The following is a 20,104-nucleotide window of genomic DNA, read 5'->3' as shown; positions in this document are numbered from 1 at the left end:
CAGCTGTTCATAGGAGAATCCTATTAAGGTGCAGCCTTTCTGCAAATACTAAGTGCTGAAGTCTGAGTGTAAAAATGGCCACAATAATAGATAGCCACAAGCAAAACAGGCACTTAATTGAAAAATCTATTGGGAGAGCACTTTAGAAACTAAGACGTAGATATGCAGTCTAATGTTTTATACAATTGACATCTACTTCCTACATTCAGAATGAGGACTTAAAAATATTCATTTCCAAAAAAAAGCTACGCTTACAGAATACGTAGAATCAGTACTACATGACTGCATACTCCACAATTTCAGAGTAAACTTCACCCTTTAATCGTATCACTTTGCTGCCACCTAATGGACAAATTGGAGAACCCCATGGCACAAAGACATCCATTCAATTTCAAGTTGTGTCCATTTGTTTCAGACTTTATTTTTCTTTATTCAGACTTTTTCTAAGACGTTGCCTGAAAATAAACCTTATTTTAATTGAATAATTAATTCCATGTATTTATTTAAAATAAGGTTTATTTTAATACCTCCAAAAATAACACTTGAAAATAGAGTTTATGAAATTATGTCCAAATGATTAACTTTCACATTCAAAAGTTATTCAATGTTTAACATGACAACATTCTGGATTGAACTATTGCGCTACGACAACAATTAAATATTCTAAAAATCGGAAAACTAAAACAATTATGTGTCCAAAGTCAACCGTATTGGTACTTCAGTGGTTAATGATTAAATGGCAAGAAACAAAAGCTGTTACTGTTAATGGCTTCCACATACGTAACCTTTAGGCCTAAGAGTTCTTACTGGCAAAGAAATAGCTTATGATGCAGTCACAGTCTTTACATTTTCAGGAGAACACGCCAAACCCTCCGCTCATTGTGGGATGCCTTCCAGTGTGTGTGAATCTGCGTAGAGTGTGTGAGGGGAGAGCTGCTCTATTGCACTCTGCTGTGGCTGAGCGGACGCTATCAGTGGGACGCCGTGGATGACCACATTCTGGCTGCCCAGGCTGATGTTTGGCACCAGTAACGCACTTTCCTCACAGGCTAAGGCACTCTCCTCGACCGTAACCGTCCCCGCTGGCTTGGACATGTCCGCCGATGGACCACACACCATGTCTGGTGGAGTTGCTGTGGTCACCATGGTGGTGTTCCCTTCTGTCACCACTGTCACCTCCGTGCCACCCTCCTGGATCAAGGCGTTGAGGCCCTCCAGTTCAGAGCAGGTTGTGATGAAGGTCTGCGAGCCGCTGCTGGAGTCCTGAGCGGTTATGGCCGTCTGCAGCAGGGCCTGGTGGAGCGGGTTGTTGGCGTCGTCGGGGCTGAGCTGTGTCAGCAGGACCGTCTGGGGTTCAAGGGTGGCTTCCGCAGTCTCGGATGACACGAGGGGTTGCATAGGCGCTAGCAGGTTGACCTGTTGGATCATGGAGTTGACTACCATGTCCTGGCTTTCTGGACTTAGCAGGACCATGTTGGTCTTATTCTGACTATCCACACCAGCTGGAATTAAGGGGTTCTCCTGGCCCAGAGGGTGAGATACGATGATTTTGAGATGTGCACTGGTGTAAGGAGCCATTGAGTTAGACGGTATAGGAACTTCAAGCTGAGTGTTGCTCTGCGACGTTGTGATAGGAACCAAGTTGACTGGATCGGCTGGGGTGGAGAGCTGGAACTGCAACACATTCTGAGTGTCTCTGTGTTGCTTCTTGTGACTCCGCAGGGAGTCTTCCCGCACAAAAGAAGCGTTGCACACTTCACAGCAGAAAGCTCGAGCTGCATCTAGTTTGGCCCGGTATCGGGAGCCGACAGGCTTTGGAGAGTCACCTCCTCCGCTTTTTCCTCCACCTCTGCCACCTTTCCCATTGCCGCCCTTCTCAGGCTTATCTGAGTGGCACTTCTTTTTGTGGATGACGAGGTTGCTGCGCTGCTTGGAGGCAAAGTTGCAGAAGTCACATTTAAAGGGGCGCTCCTCTGAATGGATCCTCTCGTGGACTTTGAGCGCCCCCTTGCTGGAGCAGGAGTAAGTGCACTTGGAACACTGGATAGGCTGGGTGGGTTGGTGTTCTCGCGAGTGTTGCCGCAGAGCAGTTTTGTTGGCACACTGGAAATCGCAGTGCACACAGTGGAAGGAGTTCTCAGTGCCATGTTTGATCTGAATGTGAGATTTCAGGTTGCCTTTCATGGCACAGCGGTATTCACAGAAGTCACACTTGTAAGGCTTTTCGCCCGAGTGAATCCGGATGTGCCTCTTCAGGTCTGAGTTGATTTTGAACTTTGCATCACACTGTTGGCACTGGAAAGGTGCATCCCCTTTGGAATATTAAAATGAAATAAACGACAAGACAAAAACACAATTCGATTTTCAGTGCAGTCTACAAAACAACATCAGCCCACAGTTGCTGGCAATTCTGGATTTTTGATTACCTACCAGTGTGCGAGCGGAGGTGCACGGTGAGTTGGCTGGAGTTGCGGCTGGCGTAAGGACAGATCTGGCATTTAAAAGGCCGTTCATCATAGTGGATACGCAGGTGCTTCTTCAAACTGCTGCTATCTGCTGCTGCATAGGGACAGTGTTTACACTTGTGTGGCTTCTCGCCTGTGTGTGAGCGGCTGTGCATGTTGAGCTTATCCCGTCGACTGAAACGCTTGTGGCACAGCTCACATTCAAACGGCTTCTCCCCTAAATGGAGGATGGGAAAAAAGACTTGTGTCAATATCTGATTTTAAAGTGCTTAAGCAACAGAGAGCCACGTGTGGAAGGGTATTGACGTACCGGTGTGGGTTTTGAGATGCCGCTCCATGTCTTTTTGGCCATACTGTGTCTTAAAAGTGCAACCTGTGGATCAACAGAAATTGTGCTTTTACAAGGTGTGTGCAGCCTGTGTACTTGTGGATCTAGAAGTGTCCTAAATAAATAAAACCTAATAACATGGAACCTGGCAGGAGGTACCGCTCTCCCCATTTGGCAGCCGAAAAGAAGGAATGTGTTACAGTCATAAACAGCGAGAGGCACCAACCTGAGAAAAGGCAGCTGTGTCTCTTTGAAGTCAGGGCAGGTTTTAATTTTTTGGAAGGTGTTTTCTGTGCTTTGGTCAGGATCTTTTTGACACCTCTCATAACACAGGTCTGGTAGGTTTCCTCAAAAACAAACTCCGCGCTGGAATCTGAGCAGGACAAGAATATGTCTGAGTGCATGAGACAAGCAGACTGTAAATCAAGTTTGCATGCAAATTATTGACAACAAAACCAGAAGTATAGTATTTTACCTGTGAGAGTGGCTGTTGCAGTGGTGGCTGATGTGTCAGAGGTGGGTAGGGAGCATCCATTTTGCTTATGGGCGAGAAAGACCTCAAAATTATTATACTGCTGCTTGCAGAAGCCGCAGATATGGATATCTGGGCTCACCTCCACCACAACAGAATGTCCTGCAGCGACTTCAGAAGGCAGAAAACATAAAACAGGAACCCATGATTTCAATAGGAAGTTGTATGATATACGTATGTGAAACTAACAACAAGATTACTGCAATATTACGACGAAAAATGTTACAGATATGGTCTAGTGAAGGATCTTGTTAACAACTGTTTTCCTTTAACGTTACCTTCGGCGTTGTATGTTGCCATTTTCGAGCTTGTTTTGTTTGAGATCAACTCATCTTATGGCTCATCAAAGCCTACACGATGTCGATCATGTTGTTCAGCTGTATCGGTTCGAGTGAACATGCAGCCAGCACAACTATTACATATTTCAAAATGTGCAATCTACCGCGGTCTGGATATCAGTGGCAATAGCAGTTTACTTCTCTTGACAACACTAATGCAGATCGTTTTTACGACATGCTACGTGGGGTTTGCGGCAGCGGGATAAGCATGTGTTTTGTCCAGGCGACGTCACATGTTGCTTTTAAAACTATGGGGAAAATCTAAATTACCACCTCTGAGCATAGACGATAACACGATAAAAGTGGTGTATTTTTTGTTTCACCAATATATATATATATATATATATATATATATATATATATATATATATATATATATATATTTTTTTTTACAATAACTGTTGTTGTTAGAATTGATATTTTTGCTGTTTGGTATTCTTTTTAATTGCCAAGTATATATTTGTCATTTGGAAATTCATCTAATCAAAACACCAATTGCAAGCCTGAGGTTTTCTCCTCTGTATTCTGCCGGTGCATTATAAACTGACTTTCGGCTGTCTTAATTCAAACAAGTGAGAAAAAAAAATCAAACACGAGGCCAGTTCTTCGGTAACACTGTCAGTGTCAGTGACATCGGGTATTTACGAGTACCTGAACGCAGCATTACCATTGTTGTGTGAGGAGTGGATTCAGTCACTGGGGCACTTTCGTCCTGGAAATGTTATGTAGTTTTCCTTAAAAAAAAACAACAAAAAAACAGAAGGCCTACTCATATAAAACGCTAACATATAAACGGCTCGGAGTGAGAGAAATTTGGCCGTTTTGAGAATCCTCTCTCGCTATTGCCGTGTTTTCTTCGTTTCTAAAAAGCCTAGCAAGACAGTTAATGTTACTGCCACCTGTCGTATGGAAGGCCAATAGAAAGGTCCACAATGCCCCACTATGCCCCACTATGGATACTAAAACTATTCGTTTGTTGGACCATATACATAATATCTGATTATAATCGACGTTGGCCTAAAAGTCCACTGTCAGCTAGCTAATTACATTGTTTACAGACTAGCTCTTGGCTGCAACGTTAGCACATTTTAGAATAATAGCCTTGGCACTTCCTGTGGTACCTGCAACAACTTTTAAAAGAGTGTTTCTCGTGTGAGAAGGTAAGCTTTCAGATGTGGCAATTCTTGTAGGGCACCTAAATATACATACTGTACCATCTTTCAAGTAAGGGCAATTTACTGAGTTGTTGGGGTGAGTGAATGAGAATGCCTCTTTTTATGCCAGAGCAGTTGTGCTAGTGTGAATAAGCCATGAAAGTGACTGACATACAGCTCCATTTTCAGTGGCAGGTCCTTAACTGCCAGATTGCCACTGTGAAGCTCAGGAATTTCCTTACGCTGACTTTCCTGCATGGCAAAGGCACAAGACTGATTCCTTCCCTGCTGAAACAGCAAATCCTTGAGACAGACAGGAGGTGCACACACACACACACACACACAGACAATGCAAGGCTTTTCATGGCCTGCCCACATGAATCTGACTAGTTGATTACTGCTGTCTTTGAATTTCCTTCTGTCGGGATTGTCCCCATAGATTCTGATAAATGTATAGTAACAGTTTATGTCATATTAGTAGGAAAGTACTGTTTTCTTAGGGCGTTTTGAAAATTTATGACTCAGTCCAGAAGAAGAAAAGACATGAAAAAGAGATAAGTAAATAAATAATTACATCTGACCGAAGAGCGTGTAAATCGTATGCACATAAATCCCCCACAAACTCAAATGTACGTCAAAGACCACATTCACATGTGACAGACAAATGACTCAGAGATGGGTTAATTCCAGCATCCCTCCAGCAGTGGGGAACAGGCCAGTATGCTCTCTACTTTGTTTTAGACTTAATTTTTACAATCAAAAGAATTGTATATCTGGTTTTTCACTTTTCACAATTGCAGCTTAGAAATCTCCCCCCTCTCCAACAAGTCTTATGATTGAGCAGTTTAGTCACTTCATTATTAGGCTTTATTTATGAGGAAACACTGCACCAACAGTAAGGTGTATCATAACAAATATACCCAGTAGGACTGCAACTAACAATTAGCGATTAAGCTGCAGATTATTTTCTCAATTAATTGATTAATCATTTGGTCTCTTAAACATGAAATAATGAAAAATGCCCGTTACCCTTACCCAGAATGCAAGTTGACGTATACATATTTCTGTTTTTGTATGACCAACAGTCCACAACCCAATTTACTATCACAGAAAACAAAGAAAAGCTGCAAATGTTCACATTTGAAAAGCTGGAACCACTACATTTTTTGCCATTTTTGTTTGAAAAATAACTGAAATGATTAATTGCTAGTCAAAATTGTTACCAATGAATTTTCTGTTGATCGACTAATCGATCAATTAACTAATTGTTTAAGCTCTGATTTACATCAATACCAAAGAACACTGCATGCTAGTGACTGTTTTTTTTCACTAGAGTCCCCCCTATCCTTTTAAAACAATAAGCTCTTATTCATTTGTTGTACTCAGAAACAAAATATCATTTGGACATCCAGCTGTGCCAGTTCTAATTTGTAGACATGCCCCTTTCCCATTCATTGAGATGCCCGAGAATTCTGTGAGTGATGTAATGTCCCTCTTTTCCCCAATGAGACAAGGGCAACAATAGGGGGGAGTGCCTCTGTCACATTATTTTCCCCCACCGAGGCACGCCAGCTGCTTACAGTTGCTTAATGGCTACGAGCTGTCACAAGGCATCACAGCCCGCTGCCACACAGGAGCGGCAGATGCTTTAATTGCACAATGACTTGTAGGTTGTCAACAGCAATTATACCATGCTTCCACCTGAGGGCACCCAAAGAACACCGTCTACTCACTTCACTGGCAAGACACAAGCCTCAGAAGCTGGCTGCTACACATAAACCTGATCTCCGAGTCTTGCTTCCGTCCAGACAAGAGCCGCAGACAGATTCTAAGTCTCTTTTTAGCTTAATGGTTTAGCCATGTGCTGCAATAACCTGGGAAGGATTGTCAGACAGCAGGCGTAGGACCCCAAAATCATATTTAGAAATAAAATATTTATCTAGCTTTGTCACCTTAGGGCCCGCTGCTCACCGTACTGCGGCAGGTCGTGGTGTGCAGAGTTTGAGTAATTTTGCTCATTATTAATTCATGTCATTTTTTTTTTCTTTGCAATTCAGGGGAGGCTCATTCGCCGCTGCCAGTCCTAAGATTATTATCATTAAGAGGCGGCAAATAAAATGGTGAGTTCACAGCTATGCTGCAACATGCTTCAGCCCACATTGGTTCAAAGATGTTGATAGTTTGTTCGTTCTGAGAAAATACTGTGTAATGTGCTTAGATTTGTGGTCTATTCTATTTATAGACAGCCCTGAAATTATAATCAAGCAACTCAGAAACCAAACACACATAGAGACCTTCTGTTTGTGTCATGTCAAATTGAATGGGTAAAAGATGTCCCGGGTCCCGTGTTTGTGTTGAGCCATAAGACAAATTATACACACATGTATGAATTCCTTTGGTCAACAGCTGCCATCTCAGCATCAGATAAAACAGAGCCAAAGTCTGGGAACCATCAGATGCCTCCGACACTCCTACTTTATCATATAAAAAGACAGTGTACACGAGCACACACAGTGCACACACAGACTTGCGAGCAAGTGCAGCAGTGCTACACACAAAAGGCACACATGCTCACGCAAATCAGCGCTATGCTCTTTGTATCTGCCAACTGATGCAGATGATAGGGCTGCAGATGAGTGCAGGCTAACCAGAGACTAGAGGGTACATGTGGCTTCATAGACAATAGCAGACCATAGCCTTAGGAGGAGAGTATTCAACCCTGAGAAACATGGTATTAAAAAGACAAAATTGTAACTCTTTTTTTATGTAGTATAAAATATTTGATATTGTTAAAAATGAAGTTTTTACAGATACAGAAGCTTGCGCGAATGTTAATGTGGCCATAGTGCCAGGTGTATAAAATGTTACCTAGAACAAGAAAAATGAGCTTTGTTGTTTCCTAATTAAAAGTGCATTTTTATCAGAACTGAAGTATTTTTAGCGGAGTCCGCTTTGGAAGGACGGTACTGTAGGTGCCTTGTATTTTGCTGGAGTGTCAGCAGGGGGTGTCCAAAATCAAGCTAGAGAAAGAGACCCTGTGCTTGTTTGAAGCAGCTTACAAGGCAGTGCTCCAGTTTGAAGTAGCTGACATTTTGGAACCAGTGGGTCAGCAAAATGGAGAAGCCATGGAGATGTATCAAAACCAGGGAGACTTTTGATCACAGGATGGTTGCTTGTAATTTATTGTGGCTCTTTGCTTTTCTTTATAGTGAGTCCTAATTATGGTTGCTGGGAACTGACCGTCAACATTATTGCACAAGTAGGTTTCAGGTGTTGCTTTCTGCTCCCAAGTAGGACAGAACAGGCAATGAAGCCATGGACTGAATATTTTGGGTTTAGACAGATCTACAGAGCTAAATCTAAACAAAAGATGTGTGTGCGCGCGTGCACATGCATGATGTGCGAATGCGTGTGCACACACGTGCATTTTTTGTGTGAAATTGTCAATAACGTCATGATGGAGGGGGGAGTCTTGATAGTTAGACAGATAACAACGAGGCTGGCTTATTCATGCCCTGCACACACACACACACACACCTACAGACACACACATGGATACACACACGGCATCATCATCGTCACAGAGGGAGAAAGGCTCATAATTGGACAGAGGTGTCTGTAGATAATGAAGCCAGACCTCACACCTGCCAAACCTTGGGGATTTCACTTGACTGGCCACTTAAATCTTCCTCACTCTGCGGGTCTGGAGGGCAAGAGAGTGAGTAAGGAACTAATGGAAAAAAAACATGCGCTACAGGGAGGATCCCTGTCAGCATGAGTGTAGTGTAGACCCCCATACCCCACCCCAGCTAACTCAGCCCCCACAGCTCGTTCCATACAGCACCCACCTCACTTCACTTCACTGTAAATCCTCTGGTGTCAAGGATTTCAGACGGAAATGGGGAAATGCTGCACCAGCTATTTTGTTTCAAACTCTCAAAACACTCGCTTCTCCCAAGTTGTCTTTGGTGACAGCGTTATGTGCAGGAAGCGTATTGTGCCAGCTTTTAGTGGGGTGTCATTCGAGGTGCTGAAAGGGAAATCAGATAGACGCTTCAACGGAGAAATACTTCTATATAGAAAGTTTACCTGACAGTCATCAGTGGAGGTGTGACACTGTATCAATGGTAGCAAAAAGCTACACCAATTAGGGGTCGAGTTTACCATGGCAAAATCTTAACAATTTATGAAAAACAAAATGGAATTTCACTCCGTCTTTCTTCATGAATTGATCCGTAAATGAGGCTTGGAAATCATTGTCATTCTGGATACAAATAAGGTATAGATATAGCACTAGAAGAGAAAATTATATATATAAAGTTATATTCTATTGTATTCTATTCAGTTAATACACAGACAGCAGTGAGAGACAGCAGGGGTATCACTCTTTGTTAGCTTGTCGTGAAGTCAACCATGTCAGCTTTTACATATGTGGTTGTGTCTGCTGTCAAAAGGTTGTAGTGGTAAATGGTAAGAATCAATAACTTTGTTGTGCTAACAGACACAAATAGAGACTGGTAGCTTTGCTTGTGGGTTAGCTGTATCCAGATGGCCTGGGCATATCTGTCATATTTTATTCTTTATTCTGCAGATATTGGATAAAATGGATAAACACGTGCTTGTCAAACTGCTGTTTTGTGGAAGTTGTTTTGTGCCTCCACTGTTACCCGAAGTGCATTAATGCTTTGACTTTAGGTCTAAAGCAAGGTTACCGGGAGAGCCTCAATCATATTTCTCAGTGCTGAGAAATACTGATACGGAGACAAGAGTGATTCCTAATGGAGATTTACATGCACATCTGTATATGCTACACATAACGCACAGTCACTCAGAGAAGTTGTTAGGTGTCAGTGAAACTGCATACAGTGCATACGAGCTGGCAGATTTATAGCAGAATAATGACAGAACTGCACAATATTCAATTTTGTGCTAAATCTGAATGAATTCTAAAATCATCCCCTTTTGACTGGGGCTCTCATTCAACATGAAAGGAGCCAGAAAACTCAGCCCAGGCTAGTAATCTTGGATACTTTCAGTTTAATTTTCCAATGTCCAGGCCAGGTGGGAAGGTAAATGAGCCCAGGTGGCTCGCCTGGCCTGTGATACCCAGGAGGGAAATCTTGCAATCAACAGCAACAAAAACTCGCATCCATGGTGATGGATAGTGTCACATGTCCACCTAGTGTTTCTGCTCTAAGTGCTGTGCATACTGAGGTGACAGTTCACCTCAACCTCTACTGTAATAGATTATAGATAGACAAAAAGCTGTGTGAGCACAGCGACTTTTGGGAAATGTGCTGTAACCGTAGACCCAGGTTCATCATCGTCCCATCTTTTACCAGCTTCAACTGCCACATGAAGACACTTTTAGTAGTTGGGCAACATTTGCTAATGTGGATCTTCTTTCCAAATTGCAATGATAAGCAACACTGAAATGCGCCCTGAAATGAAATCACACGGAAACTGAAAGCTTATCAAGATGAAACTGTGCAATAATACAAGAATTATCCATCACCATCCATCATGTATTTGTTTGCAGGAAACAGATTACATGGATCTTAATTGAAATATTATTTTACCTTCATTTGAATTATTTATGGGTTGCTGACTACATTCATACCTCAGAGAAAAACATTACACATCACACATTATGTGATGCAAGAATGTGTGTGCGTATTTGTGAGCATTTCTCATATATTATTCAAAGTGTACATTCAGAATATGGTCTTACGTAGCCATATGAAGGATATCAGAGGGCCTGTCTTTGATACAATTTACTTGAGATCCACTGGCCAGAGCAGAGCTGTCCGTTGGCCTACCATTGCTAATGAGATCGGGGCGTAAAATTGAGAGTGGTGGGCTGGCTGTCATCCGCTAGGTGATGGCTTTAAGACTAAGCAGTGATACTTCATTAATTAACCTTCACATTCTATGTAGATCTGCTCATCAAGATGCAGTTAATTAAAGAAAGGTCATTCCAAGGGCTGCTGGGAAGCGGCATTATTACAATGGAGGGATGGCACTGCTTTGAGCGAGATAACACAGGGGAGGGGGCAGGGAGAAGGCGATCACCCAGTCACTACTAAAATGGCAGAGGACTTGCCAAAGCCAGTTTCTGAACTCCTGACTGCAGGACACCTTAGTTCTAGAAAAATGCATTTTTTATTTGTTTTTGTTTTTTATTTCTTGCATTCCCTCTATTTTTATATATAAAAAGATACTGTTGAAAAGCTCTAATGGAGAAACCCACAGTAAAATATTCATTACACTCAATCGACAGCATCTATCTTTTAGCATCTCAGTATAGTTTTTCTACTCTCTCTTTGCAGCCCTGCATCTTCCCTGTCAATTTCTTAGGTGAATTCTACTTCCTCTGACCTTGCTCAGTGTACAGGAAAAAAATGCCATCTTGATTAAATAAAAGGCCAGGAACTCAGCGGGATATAAAATAGTTATGCGTCATCTGTAAGTGAAATCCACTTCTGGGTGGTGACTTATTCATTTTGATTTCTGCCTATCTATCTATATATCTATCTTTGTCACTGTCTGCTAAAGCACAGATGTGTAGCCTTGTTTTGGAAAGTGGATCAAGTAGATACTGTGTTTTGTCATAAAAACATAAAACTATCCCTATTTGGCTCTTATCAATCAGGAAGCGATTGTTTTTGTGCAGGGCTGCATACTGACAAAAGGACAGAGACACTTAGAGACAGCTTAGTATGAAAGAATGTGTCTGTAGAATTGCCTCTCAGCCAATCACACAAGTGAGATCAGACTTAGTGTTATAAATGGCTTTCTAAAATGTTTTTGCCAAGCATTATTTTTTGATAATGGCGACCCCCCCTCCCCCCCAGCACTGTCTTGTTTGGAACCTTGGCGTCAGTTTTTCAAAATGTTGCTCTACTGCAAAATTGTAGCGAGACATCAGCACCTCCCCTGTGTCCACTCAGTCCTCCTGTAGTCATCCCTGAGTGTCTTTTGGCATTGCTTCCAATGGCAGGTGTAGAGACAAACGAGAAACGGTGTGCAAGCTTGCACGCGCATGCATTCAGGCGTGTATGTGTGTGTATATATCCCTCCCACCCTGCTACGATACAGTAACTGCTGACCCCGGACACAGTGCCATTATGGCAGACGAGGCAGGGCTCCCCTGGCAGCGGCTGGGGCGGCTGGTTGCTAGGTGGAGAGACATTACCGCGGGCCTCTGCAATAATTTATCCTAAGAGCGCGGCGAGCCGTCATGTAGCCCCTGACAGAGAGCTGCAGTACTTTATCAGCCTGCCTGTAAATCAGCCATGTGTGGGTGCAGACGGCAACATTGTTTGATCTCTTTCAGACACTCTAATAATCTGCTCCCCTCTGATTGATACCTTCACACAACAAAGCACATTACACCAGCAAACCACAGCAGCCATCAGTGTGTGTGAGTGTGTATGTGCATGTACAAATGTTTGTCTGTAAGAAGTGTGTGTGTCCCCGCGTGTGTGTGTCTTTCTGGTGGTCATCAGTATTGCTAGTGGCCTGGGGAGGGAGAGGGAGGGGATGAATGAGTCTTCTGCAGATACACAGGGTCATTTGGAGTCTCTAAACCAATGACAGGCTAACGGGTTCACAAAACGATCACTGGATGAAGGGAGGGGGCGGGGCGGGGGAGCAAGGCAGTGCCACCAACCTCAACACAAGAAATACAGCAAACAGATAAAGAGCCACTGAAGCAGTTATTCTTTTCTTAAATGGTGGCTGTTTTTGTAAATTACAATTTTGTGAAGACGCCTGTAACATTATTGCCACATCAGGAGTAATATAGTCTCACGTTTGATTTAGATGCATGTAAATCAATGATATTTTAAATGTATAATAAACATTTCATTTATACTCACAGATTGCACAAAGAAAATGTTCCTGTAAAACTGTACAAATAAAGCTCAAAGAAGAATTTAGCCCTGTTTCAGATTTCAGTATAACCAATATTTTGGAAATGAATATGTAGTCCACGCTTTGACAAATACAGCAAATGTAACTGCACAGTTGAATGCTTGTGTCTTTTCTTTAAAATGCTGATATATATATTTTTTTATTCCATTCATGGCCTTCTATCAAATAAAAGTGAATTGCATCCTTTCCAAATTGCCTTCCAACTCCTTGCTTGATATGGCTCATATACAAAGGAGAGCAATGTCCCGTCCTACAATACCCATACCATCTGTGCCGCTCAGCTTCAGAATGTCATTGGTTTGAGTGTGACAGTAAAACATAACTCTACCTTTTCTGTGGGTTGCATTGGAACATGGCTTCCAATTATTCAGCTCCAAATTCAATAGCAATTTTCTGCTCAATGAAATAGTGGTTTCAATCTCTAGAGTAATGTCACTTTAGAGAGATTTTCAAAATGGCATGTCTGTGAGTGAATAGATGGACGCGGGAAGCTTCATTTTGCTTGAGGAAATGATACTTGTCTGCTGAAGCTTGTCATTTATTGATGAAGAGGATACCTCTTCAGATACTATAGAATCTACAGTATCGGTATAGATATAGTGTTTTTTAAATGTGTCCAATTTTTAGCTTTTAGTCAGAATTTCTTAAAAGAGAAAAGATGCCAAACAGATGCATAACCTTATGATTGTGTTTGGTCAGATGGAGCCCATTTTGCTTCGGTACAGCATTAAAAGTAGCACTGAACAATAAAAAAAAAAAACGTAATTATAAGTGTGTTTGTGTGTAATGTATCAGTAGCCCATCCAGGGCCCCATAATGAATGCAATGCAACGTGCGATCACTGAGCCGTGTGCATGCCCCGCTCAATGCATCTCTGAAAATAAACAGAGCAATGGAAATGGTTCTCATTAGTGTTGTTTTCATATTAAGTCCCTCAGACAAGGTTGACAAACCCAGCTCCCTGTGCCAGGCTCCTCAGGGACCATCGCTTCAATACAGCTAGGGCAAACAACACCAGCCGATACCAACACCATTACCACCTCCTATAGTTACTTATCCTCCCCTCCCTCCCTGCGGAGTGCTCTGTCTACACAGACCAGAGGAAAATGCATTAAGATCTTCCAGCAGCACAGAGAAAGAGTCCTGCTTTCATTTATCACCATTGCTATTGGCCCTAAAAGGGACAAATGTCTGTTCTCCATCTCTTTGCTATTAGAATTGGAGAAATGTGTGCTGTGTGTGTGAGATGGAAGTTATTTTGTGCTCCAGAGACGATCCACTGCGAGGCTGTTTAGCAGGAAGGGAACAGGTGTGCTGAGCTTCTGGCTTCCACCATGTGTTCCAGTTGTTTCATCTGCACCTGTTTCCCAAGTCCTATATACGATGATCAAAACACTTTATTAACCATAAAGTGTTCTCGTTCGTGTGCTACACTATCTCTGCCTCTAAATGTTTCACAGTCACATATTCCCATGAAGTAATTAATTGATGCAACAGAGGTTATTGTGTCAAAAAATCATGGATATTAACCAGGAAAATATAGCCAAGTAAAAAGAAAAAGAACTTTAATTTGCTACTTTGCAAATGGATGAATTAAACTACAGTAAAACCAGCTCATGAAAGCACTGATGATTTCTTTAATGAACAAGCTGTCTTAAAATGTAAATGATGTGCTTCATGCATGTAATCAGAGATGTACATTTCTTCTTATTGAAGTGGGAGTGTATCATGACCAGAATCTGACAGTAACCACAACCAAAGAGCTTAAGTTGCCTAACCCAAAACAAAAGCTGACATTTTTCCACCTTACAGCAAAGACTCCCAAACATCTGGTGTAAAACTATAACTAATGATTATTTTCATTTTAACTTAATCTGTACTGTATTTCTTTGATTAATGATTAAATGCCTGGCCTACAGAAGGTCAGTAATGCCCATCAGAATTTCCTAAAGCCCAAAGTGATAGTCTTCAAAGTGCTTGTTTTGTCCAACTAACAGTCCAAAACCCAAATATATTCAATTTACTATCCTATCAATTAAAGAAAAGCAGCAAATCCTCACAGTTGTGTAGCTGGAACCAGATAATTGTTTACATTTTTGCTTAAAAACAAATGTCCAGCAATTAAAAACAATTAATCTACATTCAAAATGGTAGACCGGCCTTGTAACTTGAACACAACTTGATACTACACTATACTGATGATTAATTTAAAGAAATTATAGGGTTCAGCTTTGTCTTTATGACCAAAACTGGGTAACTTGCCTCTAATTGTGACCGTTCGCTAAAGTGAAAACGGTCAAGCTGTTGTCACTTACCCCTTTATTAAGGGGAAATATATTCTTTATTATTATTATTATTTGCATTCACAGGACCTTATCTGCATTTCAGTTTGTGGCAGTTTCACCAAATGTTTTGAGACTGCTTTGTTTGCTGCATTTGCTGTTTCAGCAGGTTCTTTCCTGGGAAAAGTAACCTCTCAACAGAATCTGACAGAATTAAAAGAACATAAGCAGTGTTTGTCACCATAGCTAAACTGAAAAACAAAAAACTGCCTGTACAGAAACTTGATTAACAGAAAACCCAAGAAAAAAAAATACGGTACAGGCCACACTGATCTCTGCAAAGGGCACTTAAACCATCACCACTAGTCGCTGATCTTTAGGTACAATTACGTGAATCACTCTTTTCAGAATGTATGTGAGTGTTCATGCTTGTAAATGCATCTTCACTGTGTGTCTCTGACACAGTCTCGTCCTCTTCCCAACATGGAGGAGCTCCTTGGCCCACCTGAGCTGTGATTTGGCAGGGCACATCACACTGCTGCAGGCTACAGTAAATATCACCTTTCTTGTTATCTCCAAGACCTGCTTTTCCAGTAAATAGGGGAACATGTAATTCAATATACTGTGTCGGGCCATTTGCTTTCTGAGGACATCTAGGTGACATGACTTAGTGGCCCCGGAATGAACATAAAGATTAATAAGTAATGGCCATATAAAGATGATATTTGCACTCAGATATCCCCTTTTTTTAGATTAATGCTTTTGATCACAGGGAAACTGGTAATACAAAACGATCAGCAGACAGCAGAAGGTATGACATCCCAACACAATCTGGCACATTAGGGTTCTGGAGTGCCTTGCATGGCTGACTCAAACCAAACTTGGGAGCTGTTGATTTTTTTCCCCCTTATAATCGGTAATTTTGCTGGTCTTGCATGATATTTCTGACAGTGTACAATTGTGAATTACCCAAGGTGATCATACAGCTAGCTCATGATTTGATATATGACGCTGGCGTTGATGACTCCAACTAGCTTGCATGTTAGAATTTATTGACAATAACAAGACAGCAGTATTAAAGTGCTTGTCCCACACTCTAAAATAAAATGGTATTTGGTCGTCCTCTGTAATACTGTTGTTGGTCCCCCTGGCATTTTGTAATTTGTTGCAGTGTTTGTGTTCTCTTTCACACTTTAATATCACGGTATTGCTTCAATTTGAGCTGCAAGATAAAGTTCTATTTCATTTTGTGGGATTAACTTACTGGGTAGCACAAGGTCTCAAGGTATTTGATGTGTTTTGTTTTATCTATGAATTATTTAGAAGCTTCAAAAATAGAGAATGGGTGTGCGTCCTGTCTCTCTCAGCAATCTCAGTCAGATGTTTAATTTGGTCTGCTAGCGTGGAATAGCACTCACCACGACTGGGATTAGGTGGTTGGCTATGTAATTTCCCTGAAGGAGGAGCATGTTGAATTTGATAATAATGATGAAGGAGGAATTGAACATTTGAAACAAGGAAATATGAACTCATGATTGCTACGTGTGCTTGAAGTTATCATGGATTTTAGCTTCAATATGGAATACTGTGCAAAAAATTAAGACAATGTTATAAAATAAAACCACACAATTCAACTTGTTAGTCAGTAGACGGTGCTTTGAAGTCAATTCTGTAGCAATGCTATAATGATCCCTTATCGGGTCATTTTTCATAATTTACCCAACATGCAAAAGTTCACTAGGTCTATTAATGAAAGATTCCCTGTTTTTCTTTACACTCCGTAGCACTTTTTAAAAATGCTAATGGACTCCAACGAGCACCTGAGCAAGGATGAAAGTGCCCTAATTCCTGCTCAAAAGGTCACCGAGATGAGTTATAGTGGTATAAGCACCTGAAAGCTATTCCCTTGTTAGATTTGACAAAGGGAGGCTGCCATTTCCCCCCTTAAAAATAGTGTTGGGTAATAAATGATCATTTGTGGAATGTGGTTGCTACCGGCAGTGACTTTTCCTCTGACATAACTTTACTGCTGGCTGATTTACATCCCTTAAGTTGTCCCCAAAATATTTAAAATGAGCGTTTTATTCATTATGCACAGCAGACGGCAGTGACACACACAAGAGCTCTTATTGTGCTTCTTAGGGGAAATAGCTAATTAGTTGGCCATGAAAAATGCAGGTGTGCGTGTTTTACTATCATCCTCTATTTGACTCAACAACACTTTCGGCTTTTGTAACAAATTTACAGTTATACACCCAGAATCAGCTCAATATGAAATATCTGCATGCCCACACTTTGCTTTCGCATCGTCAAGTTACTGACACATGCGTGCTTCTATCAATTATGAAACATATTGGTCTCTGGATAGGCGTGCCTTCTGTACAGTAGGTGCTGTGTGCACCTCAGCATATGTGATAGTCCTTCTCAGCAGCCCTTCACAGGTCCCTGAAAGGTGCTCCTGGTGTGGATCTGGGGCTGTAGAGCAGGGATCACAGTGACAGTTTCAGGTGGAGCAGTCTATTAATAGTTTACCTCTCAGCCAAAGCATTTCATCATTTTTGGTGTCTGAGGGCTTCCTGCTTCAAAAAAAGGGGGTGAAGTTATGCATCTCAATCTACCCCTTCATATTTCATGCTGTTGAGGATTATAAATAAAAGGACAGATTTTGACCTGGGCTATTAGTTACCCGGGATCCTGTGGGTGGATGGTGCTTTGTCTTCTGTCAGCTTCTGGTGTTTTTCCTTCAGAAAGCAACAGGATTACAATCAAAGTCTTTGGGATACAATATGAGATATGATCCCCACTGCCTACAAGTGAAAAGGAGGAAGACGGTAGGGCTGAGGAACAACAAAAGGCAAAACAAAACAAAACCAATCAGTCAAAATCAGCCAAAAGGTAGCATCAGAATGGAACAAGGTGGGGAATTTGACAGTAGGTCAGTCTAAAGTACCAGTTTGGTGATTGCTGTTTTTCCCCTTGTGTGACTCTCTTGTTTTGACCACACAAACTGGCCGAAAGTCTCCAGAGACGAGCCTCCCTGACAGAGTGATGAGGAAAACAGTAAGCTAGAAAGCTCTCACTCTCTCACCTTCCCCTTGGTCCAATACATGGGCCCAACATATGCCAAAGCAGCCTGTCAGTACTTCTTGTTGTTGGACAGACCTTTGATCTTGAACAAATAGAGAGAAGAGTCTCAGAGCGCCTGCCTCTGGGCATAAGGAAATATGGGCATCACAAAGGGTCAAATTCTGGAAGAAGGCAGTAAAATTAAAACCTTTATTGCCATCTTTATGGCTTCATTCCCTATGGCAATTACATTATCTATGGAAAATGACAGAGCTTTGTTCCCATTATCAGTAAAATCTTTAGCAAGGACTGTCTGATGTGCTGAAAATGAAAGTGATGTATGTCAGTCTGAATATATCACAGTGCATGTGGACCTATCGTACTGTGTCAAGGTGGCTACGTTCAGTTGATCACTTTTTGCAAATAAACACACGTGCTTAGATAACGGACTAATCAAAGAAATAATAAGAAAACTTTTTGCAGCTTTTGCAGTGTTTCTATCAAATCTAGATTGACAACTCTCACTTGAAATTAATGATTTTATTTTTCTGCGACTACTCAGTCACTAACCACCCGAAACCTCACACATTGACTTTTCTCCACAGATTGCAATTCATCCATTTTTTAATTGTGTTCATTTTTACCTGGGTCCCACCGGACCTGCAGCAGTGGTGGTCGTTGTCATCCGTCTGCTCTGACAGGAAAGGGAGAGTGGGAGAGTGGCGCCACGCCACTTTCCACCCCGAGCTGATGTGTCAGGCTTATCACACAGCCGAGCGATCCTGAGGTGACATCCTCCACTGAATCAGTGACATTTCACGGACGGTGCAAATCTATCCATCTTTGTCAAGCATCCGCCTCGATTTTAGCATTCTCCGAGTTAGCATATTGATCAGAAAGAAACGCATGAGTGAGGACTTCTTGTTTTCTGCTCCTTAAAATGGGCATTGTGAGTCCACTGGACTCCTCTGTCAAAGTCTACTGCTGTGGGCCTTAATCTGCCCTCTTCAAAGTGGCATAAAATATGGAGGGCTTTTGTCATTCAGGGCCAAGAGGCTCACCGAAGACTTTCTTTGCCACTTTACTTTGTGTCTAAAGTTTGAACAAAGTTTATTGCTGCTTTATTGTTTTCATGATATTAAACAGTATAACAGAAATCTCTCAAATAAAGTCTTCATGGTAATATTTTAGACTTTTGAAAGTAAGTATGTAGTTAACATGCTTTAAGAATTTGGTGTTATCTCCTTTTTTCCTGCTTTTTTCCTGCTTCCTAGCTTCATTATGAAACAAGCAGTTTACCGGCAACCGTCAAAGGATGGTTTACTAACTTGTCAAAATGGTGTAGGTGTTTTGGCACATATGTGTTCAATAAACCAACGAGCTATGCTTCCTTGAGCTGCTTAACTTAACAACAATGGAGCTTTGTTTCCATCAGTTAAATTGCTGTGATGCATTATGAAAAAACACACAGGGAAAGAACCCTGTTTATGATAGAGAAAGTCCTAACCACCTGGGTCCAGCAGTGTGTAAACTATAGCAGCTTCTGTTATTTGTGTTAGAGCGTGCAATGTAATAATTGATTAATAATGCAAAGCTTTAGGGAAAACTATAACCCCTAAAATGAGGGCGATGATTGTGCTTGTGCCGAAGCAAATCAACAGCGACAGAATAGCACCAGGGATTACAACATCTGCAGTCTGTGGTGTCGAGGTTAACTTGTCCTGTGATTACAAAACCCATTTCCCAGGAGCAGGTGTTACATTGACACCGTTGTGATCATGTATGTGCAAATGCTGGCAAACTGACACACACACACACACACACACACACACACACACAAACACCCAATCACACAAAGAGGGTGAGAGAGCAGAAAGAAAAGAATGGCTGCTTCCCCAACCTTATGCTTTTGGCCTCTCTGCCTGTGAGACCCGTGTGAAAACATGAATGAGCAGCCTGCAAATCGATAGGGACAAGAGATCTAGTGTCTAGCAAATCCAGTGC

At 41.7% G+C, this 20,104-nt stretch overlaps 2 protein-coding genes across 5 annotated transcripts in view; one reads left to right on the top strand and one right to left on the bottom strand.

The window, feature by feature from the left end:
* Positions 1-111: 111 nt before the first annotated feature.
* zfp64 (zinc finger protein 64 homolog (mouse)) lies at positions 112-4,717 on the bottom strand. 4 transcript variants are annotated; one of them, XM_044211149.1, is made up of 6 exons: positions 4,331-4,717; positions 3,269-3,332; positions 3,020-3,166; positions 2,776-2,838; positions 2,431-2,682; positions 112-2,312 (listed from the first exon to the last, which is right to left on the bottom strand). In XM_044211149.1, the coding sequence occupies exons 1-6, from the start codon at positions 4,331-4,333 to the stop codon at positions 877-879; spliced, it is 1,965 nt and encodes a 654-aa protein (XP_044067084.1). In that variant the 5' UTR covers positions 4,334-4,717; the 3' UTR covers positions 112-876. The 4 variants fall into 4 exon arrangements, with proteins under 4 accessions (XP_044067084.1, XP_044067085.1, XP_044067083.1 ...); XM_044211150.1 differs by having other exon boundaries at positions 3,269-3,436; positions 4,331-4,493; XM_044211148.1 differs by lacking the exon at positions 4,331-4,717 and adding an exon at positions 3,604-3,865 and having other exon boundaries at positions 3,269-3,436.
* LOC122883056 (teashirt homolog 2) overlaps positions 4,683-20,104 on the top strand; it is a 99,734-nt gene continuing 84,312 nt past the window's right edge. The window contains exons 1-3 of the mRNA XM_044211146.1: positions 4,683-4,823; positions 5,007-5,137; positions 6,875-6,937. The gene's annotated coding sequence lies outside the window, so the exon portion shown is untranslated. The remainder of the gene's footprint in view (positions 4,824-5,006; positions 5,138-6,874; positions 6,938-20,104) is intronic.

This window comes from Siniperca chuatsi, linkage group LG10 (genome assembly GCF_020085105.1).
Source record: "Siniperca chuatsi isolate FFG_IHB_CAS linkage group LG10, ASM2008510v1, whole genome shotgun sequence".
NCBI lineage: Eukaryota > Metazoa > Chordata > Actinopteri > Centrarchiformes > Sinipercidae > Siniperca > Siniperca chuatsi.
Note: the sequence above shows the minus strand (reverse complement) of the source record. Positions and strands in the feature narration are given on the sequence as shown.

Coding starts and splice junctions, on each gene's coding strand:
- zfp64 (XM_044211148.1), bottom strand. CDS start 3,625: ATGGCAACATACAACGCCGAAG. Junction 3,167..3,268: donor TGCAACAGCCACTCTCACAG/GTAAAATACTAT, acceptor TGTCCTGCTCAG/ATTCCAGCGCGGAGTTTGTT. Junction 2,839..3,019: donor ACACAGCTGCCTTTTCTCAG/GTTGGTGCCTCT, acceptor GTTGATCCACAG/GTTGCACTTTTAAGACACAG.